The 12,499-nt window shown below is 40.0% G+C and overlaps 1 protein-coding gene across 1 annotated transcript; it reads right to left on the reverse strand.

Moving 5' to 3' along the window:
- Window positions 1-6,750: 6,750 nt before the first annotated feature.
- On the reverse strand, window positions 6,751-7,320 carry LOC102839605 (chromosome unknown open reading frame, human C15orf54). Its single transcript, XM_006878396.1, is given in 6 exon segments — window positions 6,751-6,869; window positions 6,872-6,994; window positions 6,997-7,078; window positions 7,081-7,137; window positions 7,140-7,232; window positions 7,234-7,320. Coding segments are annotated over 6 exon segments (561 nt in total).
- Between the last annotated feature and the right edge of the window lie 5,179 nt (window positions 7,321-12,499).

A 12,499-nucleotide genomic window follows, 5' to 3' on the forward strand; every position in this document is an offset into this window, starting at 1 on the left:
CCATTTCAATGTGTTAACTATTTCTGAAATCTTAGTGTTGATCTGGATTTCTATTTGCTGTTTTGTTTGATTTCAATTTTTTTTTCATTTATCTTATTAGTTTGTTCTTATAGTGTTATCCTGAATTCTTCTAGAATTTTGTCTGCTTTCTGGATTTTGTCTGCAGTTTCTTCAATCTTTTTCTCACTCTGTTGAAGGAAACTAAGTATCATGTTTTTTAAAATTTCTGATCAGGTAGTTCAGAGTCCAGTACTAATGTACTGTAGGATAAGCACTTGACTGCTAACCACAAGGTCAACGGTTCAAATCATCCTCCTCAGAAACCCTATACAGGGTGGCTGTGAGTCAGAGCTGACTCCATGACAAATAATTACAACAACATCTGTTAGTTCCAGTGCCAGATCTGGTCACTTGTATGAGTCATTGTCTTGTTTCTTTATGTAAGTTGAAGTTGTTTGTTATCTCTAAGACACTGCTGTGTTGTTTCATTTGTATTTAATTGGTGACTGTATGTTACTGTGTTATTAGGCACTCGCCACCTGTTTCTTGATGGGTGTGATAAAACATGGGAATGTGCACACAATCTTCTGTTTGCTGTTCGTGTAGTTGCAGTTGAGGTGGGTTTGAATGTTTTTGGTGACCATCTGTCATTGATCAAGTGGTGCAGGAATAGGTGGTGGGCCATGACCAGTAGGTGGGGTTGCAGAAAGTGTGGGTGTTGTTGGGCAGTGGGATGGCAGCTGTCTCCTGCAGAGCAGAATAAGAAAAAAAGAGAGAAAAAACAAACACAACAGCAAAATTGAAAATGATCAGGGCACCTGTTTGCAGAAGCAGTTTCTGCTCCCTCGGATTGGCTGGGATGAGGACTCTCATCCATCGCTGTGTGTTCTGCTGGCTGGAGGAGACAGAGAGTGCAGAACGCCAAATGTGAGCATGGCATGCGCCTGGCACTGCATCCTGATTGGATGGATTGGGGTGGGGGCTGACCACATTTCTAGTCACCAGGAGGGTGTGAGGAACAAGGACATGATCATACTTTTATGGTCACCAGCCATCAGTATGTGTGTTTGTGTGTGGTCTTGGCAAGCAGAACTGATCATTAGGTCACTATCCTAATACCAAAGGAGCTCTGGTGTGGTGCTATGGGTTAATAAGCTGGACTGCAAAGTCCATTTGAACTGCTAGGTCTGCTGTTCAAGCTCTCAGTTGCTCCTCAAAAAACCCTATACAGGGTCACTATGGGTCAGAAACAACTTGAAAGCACTTAACAACAACAACAACAAAATTCCCAGAAGGAGTTCTGGTAGCATAGCGGTTATGTGTAGGGTTTCTAATTTCATGGTCAGTAGCTGGAAACTACAAGTTGTTGTGCAGGAGAAACACGAGGCTTTCTGCTCCTGTAAAGATTTATAGCCTTGGAAACCCTATGCAGGGTTACTATGACTCAGAACTGACTCCACAGCATACCACAACCACTACCAACAGCATCCCAATACAACGCTGCCTGCAAAAGTTCAAAATGACTGTGCTGTGTCAGGCAGCTGACAATTTACTCATTCTATCTTTACTCACATGTTATTTTTGTTCAATTTCTTCTCCTAGTCAATATTCGATCCATTTCTCTGTCCTTCCCTCTGAAATTTGGGGCTCCAGGATTATGATCCATAACTGTTTCATTTGGTTTCTTGTGACTTTGTTTTAGAGTTTCTAAGTAGCATGTCTACCTAGTCCATCATCTTTCTGGGAATTCCATCATTTGGTTTCTTCACAGCTACTTCCATCAGCACTGGATCCAAGTCAAATGAAATTCTTACATCTTCGATCTGTTTTCTCTATATATCATGATGTTGCTTGATGGTCCAGTTGTGAAGAATATTTTTTTTTAAGTTGAGGTGGAATCCATACTGAAGGTGATTGTCTCTAATCTTCATCAGTAAGTGCTTCAAGTCCTCTTTGATTTCAGCAAGCAATATAATTTGCGTGTAGCAGATTGTTAATGATTCTTCGTCCAATCCTGATATTGTGTTCTTCTTCATATACTCCAGCCTTTTGGATTATTTGCTCAACATGCAGATTGGATAAATACAAAGGAGAAAGGATGCACACCTTTCCTGATATTAAACCACACAGTATCCCCTCGTTGTGTTCAAACAACTCTCTCTTGATCTTTGTACAGGCTCTGCAAGCGCACAATTAAGGAATTCACATTCTTTGCAATATTTTTCATAATTTGTTATGATCTATACAGCTGAATGCCTTTGCATTGTCAATAAAACACAGGTAAACATCTTTCTGGTATTCTTTGCTTTCAACCAAGATTCATCTAACATCATCAGTGACATCACTTGTTCCTCCTCCTTTGAATCCCTCTTGAATTTTTGGCAAGGTCACGGATGTCTTCATGTGTTGTGCTGTTGCAACCATTTAAATATTATCTTCAGCAAAATTTTACTTGTGTGGTTTTATTTTTGGTACAGTGACTCTGTGTATTCCTTCCACCTTCTTTTGATGCTCCTTGCATCTAATGAACCCCCTGATTTCATTCATTCTTAATTCCCTAATATTGTAGGTGTGGCATTCCTGTGAAAAAGTATATTATACACCACAGTGACTGAAACTATGTACTGAGATTAGCAAGCAAAAGCCTAGAATAACCAATTTTACCCAGTGCATGCCTAAATGAACCCTTTTAATCTCACATGCTGTTTTTGTAAAATGCTTCTGCTTTCCTGAAGAAATATACAGATTATATGGTATGTGAAGATTAAATTGTGAAGGCCTATTCAAAATATTGTTTTGAGATTTCACATCAAGGTTATATTTTCTCTATGTTAAATCTAAATATAGTATCCTCATTCATTACATAATTTTTCTTTAGCTTGAAAACTCCTTACAGGTAATGGGGACTTGAACTGAGTCACGTAAGAAAAGCTGAGTTGTTTTCTCTGAGAAAAAAGAATGTTGTTGTTGTTGTGTTGTTAAGTGCTGCCGAGTGTGTTCCGATTCATATCAACCGTGTTTTACAAGGAGCAGCTGGTGAGTTTGAACCACTGACTTTGAGGTCCACTGCTCATCATACCGTGTCACACCAGGACGTTGTTGTTGTTAGGTGCCATGGAGTCGGTACCGACCCATAGAGACCTTATGCACAGCAGAATGAAACACTGCCTGATCCTGGGCCAACCTCACTACTGTTGCCACGCTCGAGTCCATCGATGCTGCCACTTGCCCAATCTATCATCGTTGAGGGTCTTCCACTTTTTCTCTGACCCTCCACCATACCAAACATGATCTCCTTCTCCAGTGACTGGTCCCTCCTGACAATATGTTCACAGTATGAGAGATGAAGTTTGACCATCTTGGCCTCCAAGGAGCACTCTGGCTGCACTTCTTCCAAAATGGATCTATTTGGTTCTTTTGGCAGCCCATGGCACTTTCAGTATTCTCCTCAAAAACTGTAACTCAAAAGCATCAATTCTTCTATGGTCTTCCTTATTCACTGTCCAGCTTTCACATGCATATGAGGTTATTGAAAATACCATAGCTTGGGTCAGGTGCACCTTAGTCCTCAAGCTGACATCTTTGCTCTTCAACACTTTAAAAAGGTGTTATGCAGATGATTTGCCTAATGCAATACATCATCTAATCTCTTGACTGCTGCTTCTGTGAGGTGTTGATAGTTGATCCAAGAAGAATGAAGTCCTTGACAACTTCAGTCTTTTCTCTGTTGATAAGAATGTTGTTTATTGGTCCAGTGGTGAGGATTTTTGTTTTCTTGACATTAAGATGAAATCCATACAGAAGACTGTGCTCTTTGATATTTATCAGTAAATGTTTTATGTCTTTTTCACTTTCTGCAAGCAAGGTTGTATCATCTGCATATTGCAGGTTGTTAATGAGTCTTGCTCCAATCCTGATGCCACGTTTTTCTTCATATAACCCAGTTTCTCGGATTATTTGCTCAACATACAGGTTGAATAAGTATGGTGAAAGAATACAACCTTGCCATACACCTTTTGTAATTTTAAACCATTCAGTGTTTCCATGTTCTATTTGAACAACTGCATCTTAGTGCAGGCACAGATCCCTTATGAGCACAATTAAGTGTTCTGGAATACTCATACTTCACAATGTAGTCCATGGCTTGTCATGATCCACACAATCAAAAGCCTCTGCATAGTCAATAAAGCACAGGTAGACATCTTTCTGATAGTCTCTGCATTCAGCCAAGATCCATCGGACATCAGCAATGATATCCCTTGTTCCACGGCCTCTTCTGAATCCGGCTTGAGCCTCTGGAAGTTCACTGTCAATGTATGCTTGCAGCCGTTTCTGTATTACCTTTAGTAAAACTTTACTTGCATGGGATATCAAAGAGATTGTCCGATGATTTCTACATTCCTTTGTGTAACCTCTCTTTGGAATGAGCACAAATATGGATCTCTTCCAATCAGTCGACCAGATAGTTGTCTTCCATATTTCTTGGCAGAGATGAGTGAGTGCCTCCTGTGCCACTTCACTTTCTTTAAAGATTTCAATTTGTATTTCATCAATTCCTGGTGCCTTGTTCTTTGCCAATACCTTCAATGCACCTTAGACGTCCTCCTTCAGTATCCTTGGCTCTTGATCATATGCTACCTCTTGAAATGAGTGAACATTAACCATTTCCTTTGGGTACAGTGACTGTATATTCCTTCCGTCGTCTCTTGATGTTTTCTGCATCATTCAATGATTTGCCCAGAGAATCTTTCAGTAATGAAAGTCAAGGCTTGCATTTTTTCTTCAGTTCCCCCAGCTTGAGAAGTGCTGAGTGTGTTCTTCCTTTTTGGTTTTCTGACTCCAGATCTTTGCACATTTTGTTATAATATTTGGCTTTATCTTCTCGAGCTGAGCTTTGAAATTTTCTGTTCAGCTCTTTGGTTAGCACACAGGAAAAAATAATTTGTCTCAAATATTGCCTCAGTTCCAAGTTCAGGCATATTATTTAATCTCTCTAATTTTTTTTTCAACTAAATGGAGACATTGATAAGTGTCTATGTTGAAATGTGCCTATGAAGTTTGAATGACTCAATGTACATAAAATACTTAGCACAAAGATTTGGGCGTAGTGAGATACTATAGAATCTCTCTCTTCTCTCTCCTTATCCTTGTGTTCCTTATCTTAATGAATATATGCTACATGAATCATTTGTGAGTTCCAATGTGTGGACTCAGTCTGAGGTTTGTGCCAATGTAAAGAAACAAGCAAACACTGATGACTGAATTCCCACTCCCAATTATAAGAACATGGGAATCACAGTTTCAATAATTCTTAAATTCCTCCCCTTAATTGAAGAGGAGTTAAAGTATTGCAATTGTGCAAGAAATAGTAAAGTAACCCAGATTACAACAGCAGAGAGTTTTTGAGAGATTAATGAAAACTTTAAAAGTTTCCTGGGGCTCTGTCTCAAGATGCTGTCTTCAGACTTTTCCTACTCAATATTCATATTCAAGACATGAATTAAGAAACACATTTCTGAGTTTTGTATTCAACTGGTGGTTTTAGCTAGAGACTGAGTGAATTCAGAATATGACAAGTTCTAAATATGCCCATTAGAAGCAGCACATGTGAAGAAGCCTTTACGGTTTAAATGAATCCTGCATTCTGTGTTATTAAAAATATAAGTTCTTACTCTCACATCCTTTACAACTAAGCTCAGCCAATATTTGTAACACCAATAAGACTGTAAAGTCTTATCTGAACTCTTTGTTTCACTAGTTCCAACATGTATACATATAATAAAAATATTCATATGTTGAAGGAACCCTGGTGGTACACCAGTTAAGTGCTTGGCTACTATCCAAATGGTTGACCATTAGAGTCCACTTAGTCTCTCTGACGGAAGACAGACCAGACAATCTGTTTCTATAAAGATGACAGTCCAGAATACCCTATGGGGCAGTTCTACTCTGCTACATGGAGTTGCTATGACTCTGAGTTGACTTGACAATACACCGTAACAACTACATGATGTTGAAGAGTCCTTGAAGGCAGGGATAGTTCCTCATTGTTTTTTGTACTCTCAATGCTTAGGACATTTACTCTGGACTATTGCTAGGATCTAGTTGAATCAGGAATTGAATTAGTGATTTGGGTTTTAAAGGCGAATTCATGATTCGATTTCTTATTGTCCATATGCTTGCTCATATGGATGATAAAAACAACAACACAAAAAATATCCTGCCAATAGCTTGTGAATTTTACATGGTGCCATAAAATGTCTTGTAAATATGATAGTAGTCTGCATGCTAAGTTCATCTCCATATCTTGATTTTTATATTATAGTGTTGGTCAGAAAAACTACACTTGGTAACTTTATTTCACCCTATTGAAAAATCTGCAGTTCTTTTATATTCAGAATATTTAGAAAGAAGCATGTTAAATAATTCAAGTAGAAATTCCTTGTTGCCAACTTTATGCATCTCCTGAGTTTTATTTTGTTCACCCAGTCACCTGCAAAACTCATTGAACATTCCAATTCATAGTCAGTGACTCAGTGACCCTGAACCTGTTGGTGGCCTGGAATGAACACAGGTCTTATTTAACACTTGGAGCCCGATCAGATATTAGTTTTCCTTCAGTGAAATTCCTTGATTCCAAAGAGGTCAGAAATCAGAAACAGAAGTCAGAAACAATTCTGATCCACCCCCACTTTAATACAATGAGCAAGTCACTGATAGATATGGTGCTAGATGTTGTGTTTCTCTCTCCTAATTTCTTTTATCCCTGTTCTTAAATGTATTCTTTCTTGGAGATATGGAATTGTAGGACACGTCATTGAGATAATGAAGATTTTAGATTCCAGAGTGTCCCTTTGAGTCTCCTGTCAGGCAGAGTGAGCCACAAATGGGGTGAGAGTCAATTTGCTTATGCTCACATATTTCAGGATCCAATCAAGAGACCAAGTCTTCTGTGAAAGGAGCTATGCCAAGCCATTGAAAATCCTTGGTTGTATGTTTCCTCATTTATGACTTCTCCATATAGTTGGTTCTGCTCCAAGTTATTTGAAAGGGACATCTGTTGGATGGTTTGATGTGATATGTATATCCACTGAAAGTCAGCTCTGACAGGTCGATGCAAATGAACTCAGGAGGGAGAACTCAGTCACATGCTGAGTGGCTCTTAAGTGTAGGAACAGATTTGAAAGGATGATCCAAAACAATGACTTCAAGATCAAACTAGGCCAGGGAGTTTAGCCACAAAGCTCAGCAAATTCTTTGCGGCTCAGTTCTCTGGGGTCTCCTGTCACTGTACTTGCCAATAATGAATTTTACTTCCATGTGGGATCTTTCGGGTCTTCCTGACACACTCTGAACACATATTCAATTGAATCCAATCACTCCAAACTTCAGCCTGCTCTTTAACTTGAAGTACAGTCTAACTAAGTCAGTGGGATTTGCCACGGCATCAAACTTCCTTTCAACCCACATCTCTTGAATAATAACTATGATTCTGGACAGTTGACTCATGAAAATTTCCGGCTAGGAACAATGGAGGTAGCCTGAGGGAGTTAAATCCACACAAATAATTCCCAAACTTTATTTCATTTCGCTTTAGAATACTCTCTAACTCTAAATGCTGCTTTTTTTATTTTTTTTGCCAGATTGGTAATAGAGCAAAATCAGCTACTATGACTGTTCTCTCAACCTATTGCTTTTCTAATGTGGTGCTAACTGCAGAGAACTCACCAAAAGTACTTGGCAAGAGAAGAAAATCAAAAATCCAAGCTTACTTCTCTCTACCCTGCCAATCCCATTCTGAGGGCAGAAGCACTGTGTCTCAGAAACGTCCAGCTCAACTCAATCAGAGGGAGGGTGGAAGCTTCAGTAATCCTATGATGCACTGTAAATTCATGTGTATAAAAGGTAAATCTACAAATAGTTGTGTTTGAATGATCCTATAGCTCTTAGCATAATTGGAAAAGTCAGTCTCCTAATCACCTGTCTAGAAACAGCCCCATTGTGTAGTGGTGCCTGGTACAATTTTGTTCTCTAATATTATGCAACAATGTGAACATATTATATGTCCAGGTGCTTTCTGAAGTATACAGGGGGCCAGAGGTGGTCTTTTTTTATATAGAAAGAGTGGCGCTGCAGCCTTTCTGATCCCTGTGAAGTCAATTTTGGAATATGGTTTGTCACCAGCAAGATTTCCATATACTAAGCACCTACTACGTGCTAGAATCTCTACTAGGTATTTGTCAAATAATCTTTCATTTAGTTCTTACCAGGAAATTCTGAAGGATTTCCCATATTTTACGGATGCTAAACATTTTTTAAGGATCTCTGGTAGTGTAGTGGTTATGAATTGGGCTGAGAACCTCAAGGTCAGCAGTTTGAAACTACCAGTTTTTCCGGGAGAGAAAGATAAGGCTTTCTGCTCCCATAAAGATTTACAGCCTCGGAAACCCTGTGCAGGGTCGCTATGAGTCGGAACCGACACCACGGCACTTAACAACAACAACATTGTTTTTATGGAATTCGATGACCAGACCTTCCTCGCATGACACCATTGAGTGTTTTTAAACCACCAACCTTTCCGCTTGTTGTTTTTGTTAAATGCCATCAAGTCGGTCCCGACTCATAGCAACCCTGTCTATGGTTTTCAAGAAGCTGCTGATTGGTTTGAACCGTGCGCCTGTGGTTCAAACTGACCTTGCGATCTAGTGCATTATCTTTTAGTGCTACACTAGGACTCAGTAGACAAGCAAAACCACTTGAGCCAAAGCTCCCTGAGGACAGCTTTTTCTCTGATTTTCATTGATAAATCCTCTAGTGCCTACAAGCAGAGGCCTGGTGTTACCGTAGGTTAATGTTGAGCTGATAGATAACTGAAAGATCAGTGCTTTGAACCCACCAGCTGTGCTGCTGGAGAAAGATGATGCGGGAGAAATCTCATGTCTGCTTCCATAAGGATTAATGGCCTAGAAACCCTAAGAAAGCAGTTCGATGAGTAGGAATTGGCTCGAAGGTGGTGGGTGGGGTTGGGTTTGCCTAGAAGGCAAAGCGTTCGAAGACAGTAAATCTTTATGAGAGCAGACAACCTCATCTTTCTACTGCAGAACTGCTGGTAGTTTTGAGCATCTGATCTTGCAGATTGCAGCCTCGTGCCTATCCTACAGTGGCAAAAAATAAACAATGCCAGTGTGTGTGTACTCACACTATTAGTCTATATTGTTTAACTTCCATTCCATCACCCTGGATTTAGGACTACATTTTTCTCCCATTCTCTTAAGGTGGAAGTAGAAGCCAGGCCTGCAGCAGCCTGCTTTAGTAATGTTATGTCTCTGCACATATCCTAATGAAGGACAGAGGAATGCAGTTGACAGGAATTGGTCTCTGTGGGTCAGATTCCTTCCCCTCTTTCCTGCTTGTCTCCTGCCTACAGTGATTTTTCAAAGTCCCTTCTATGTGTGTTGAGCACTAGAGATGCACTGGTGAATGAGGCAGATAGAATCCCAGTCGTCATGGGGATCATTAATGAAATTATAGATTTGATGAATGTTTAAGCAGAGTGTTTAAGCAAGGAAGTTATACTCATAGGAGCCATAACAAAAGGGTTCAATCTATTTTTGAGATTGTTGTTGTTGTTGTTAAGTGCCGTTGAGTCGGTTCCAACTCATAATTACCCTGTATAGGGTTTCCAAGGAGTGACTGATGAGCTTGAAACACCGACCTTGCAGTTCAAGCCAACTTTTCAGTCCAGCCAATTAACCCACAGCACCACACTAAGACTTCAATAAGTGAAGTAAATTTGAACTTTACGAGGAGATAGAGTGAGGAGTACATGTTGGGGGTCATAGGATAAGCACTTGACGGTAATGTCAGTTTGAACCATAAGGTCAGCGGTTCACATCCACCAGTCGCTCCCCAGAAACCCTATCAGGGTAGCTGTGAGTTGGAACTAACTCAACAGCACTTAACAACAACTATAGATAGAGTGAACAGGAGTTCTCACTATGGTTTGGAGATCCCTGAGATTCTTGCCTAACACCCTTTTTAGGGAGTTTTGAAGGTCAAAACTGTTTTCATAAAAACACTAAGAAGTTATTGGCCTTTTTCACTCTTGCTCTCTCACAAGTCTCCAGCACAGTTTTCTAGAGAAAACATGACATTTCATATCACATCAGATTGAATGGAGAGTGCACAAGAGAGTTCATCTGGTTTCTACTAAGTCAGATATTAAAGACATTTACAAAAATGCAGAATGCCACTCTTCTCTCTAAATTATTTTTGTTTAAAAAAAGGTAGTAAATTTTCATAAAATAAGTTATTTATATTGAAATATTATATTGAAATTTGCTTCATTAAAAAAATAATGTCAGTTTTAATATAGAGTAGGTAAATTCAGATAGATAAAGTCCACAGAAGGAAAAGCTATCCGGGGTCCTTAAGTTTTCAGAGTGTACAGAGGTACTGAACCCAAAGCATTTCAGGATCACAGGACTAAGCTAAGTGGAAGAGGAAGTGGTCCAGTCAGAGGAAACAGTGTGTACAAAAGTCCAACTTAGGATACAATTGGATAGTTGTGAGGAAATTAAAGTAGACAATTGATGCTGAAGACAACAGGGTGTGAGATGAATGTCAAGGGGTAAAGAGTGCCAGATTTCGGAGCAAGGAGTTCATTTTAGTTCAGTAGGAAATCTCCAAAGTGTTGTAAACAGGCTGGGGATGTTCAGATTTATGTTAAAGAATAAAAGGAAGGAAATAACTTGAGAGGAAAGTCAGAACACAGACTTTAAAATGAGTGTAAACAAAACCTGGTAGTCCTAATGGAAAATCACATGACTGCGGCCTGCGCTAACTTGTATTGTTCCTAGAATCTTTTGAAAGACTGCTCTCAAACACACTGACAGGCACATTTAGGGTGGCATTTGGCTGTGAACTAAGAGGGAAGGGGACAGTGAGCTACAGGCTTAGAGGACCAGGAGAAGGCCCCGTTGTAACAGAAACACAGAACTCAGGAGATGGACAATCTGCCCTGTGACAACGAGTAAGTTCCCAGCTCACAGTCTGTCCACACTGAATGAAGCCCATTGTTTACCACTTGGGTGGAAAATGAAGGAAATAGGCCAGTTGAGTTAGGTACCCACTTCTTTTAAACAAATTTTTCTAAGGGTTCAGAGACATTGAAACAAAACAGCAGTCTGAGGGAAGGTGAATGAAAAGGCTGCTTGAAGAATGTCAGTTGACCTTAGGTTGTAGGTTCCATCCTGCAGGGAAGTCAATTCCAGGGAAAGGTTTTCACTTTGAGGAAGAATTCTGACTGAAGCTAATTGGAAGTGGCAATGGTAGCTGAGTGTTGCGGAGTCGGTTCAGACTCATAGAACCCTGTATAGGGTCTCTGAGGCTATAAATCTTCATGGCAGCAGAAAGCCTCATCTTTCTCCCGAGGAGCAACTGGTGGATTCTAACTGCTGACCTTGCGGTTGGCAATCCAACTCATAACCCACTGTGGTACCAGGACTCCTTAATTTGAAGTAATCTGTAGTTGTAAATCATCCTCCTTTCTCTATTTAGGAGCCCTGGTGGTGTTTATAGAATAAACACGGGACTTCTATTGCAAGATCATCTAACCTACCACTAACCTACCAGCTGCCCCAAAGGAGAAAGGTTAAGCTGTCTGCTACCATAAAGATTTATAGCCTCCAAAACCCTTTTTAGCATTTCTGTGAGTCAGTATCTATCAGCTTTGTGGGAGTGGGTTTAGGTTAGTTACACCCCTACCACCCCATTTCAGTTCCTGGTGTGGTGCTGCAGGATAATGTTCGAGTCAGCTAGGTTGGTTTGAACTGCAAATTTGGTGGTTCAAACTCACAAGCTACTCCTTGGAAATCTTATACAGGGTCGCTTGAGTCAGATCCGACGTGATGGCACTTCACAACAACAGCATTTAGGTTCCCTGGGTGGAGCAAGTAGTTAAGATCATATTCACAACAGCAAAAAGATGGAGATACTGTAAATGCCCATCAATGGAAAAATGGATAACCAAACTATGGCGCCAACATACATAATCAAATACTGTGCAACACTGAAGAATAATGATGAATCTCTGAAACAGCTAATAACATGGATGAACCTGGAGGTCATTATGCTGAGTGAAATTAGTTAATCACAAAAGGTAAATAGTGTATGAGAGCATTAGTGCAAATACTTAAAAAAAGTTTTTTTGTGCTAAAAGAAACATTCTTTGATGGTTTTCAGAGGTGGAAGGGAGGGGAGAGTAATTCACTAACTAGAGGGTGGACTTGGGTGACAGGGAGGGCAATGTACAAGAAAGGGTAGGGTATCAGAAGAATGATGAAGACAGGTGAAGATTCAAGGAGGTATGCATGGACTAAAGGGGATAGAGATAAATAGTGATATATACACAACCTTGGAACGCCAGTGTTCTGTGTGTGGATACATGGGTTGAGACATAGGCTTTATGGGTAAGGGAGGAAGAGCAGGATATATATAT

The sequence above is a fragment of the Chrysochloris asiatica genome, unplaced genomic scaffold (assembly GCF_000296735.1).
Source record: "Chrysochloris asiatica unplaced genomic scaffold, ChrAsi1.0 scaffold00004, whole genome shotgun sequence".
NCBI lineage: Eukaryota > Metazoa > Chordata > Mammalia > Afrosoricida > Chrysochloridae > Chrysochloris > Chrysochloris asiatica.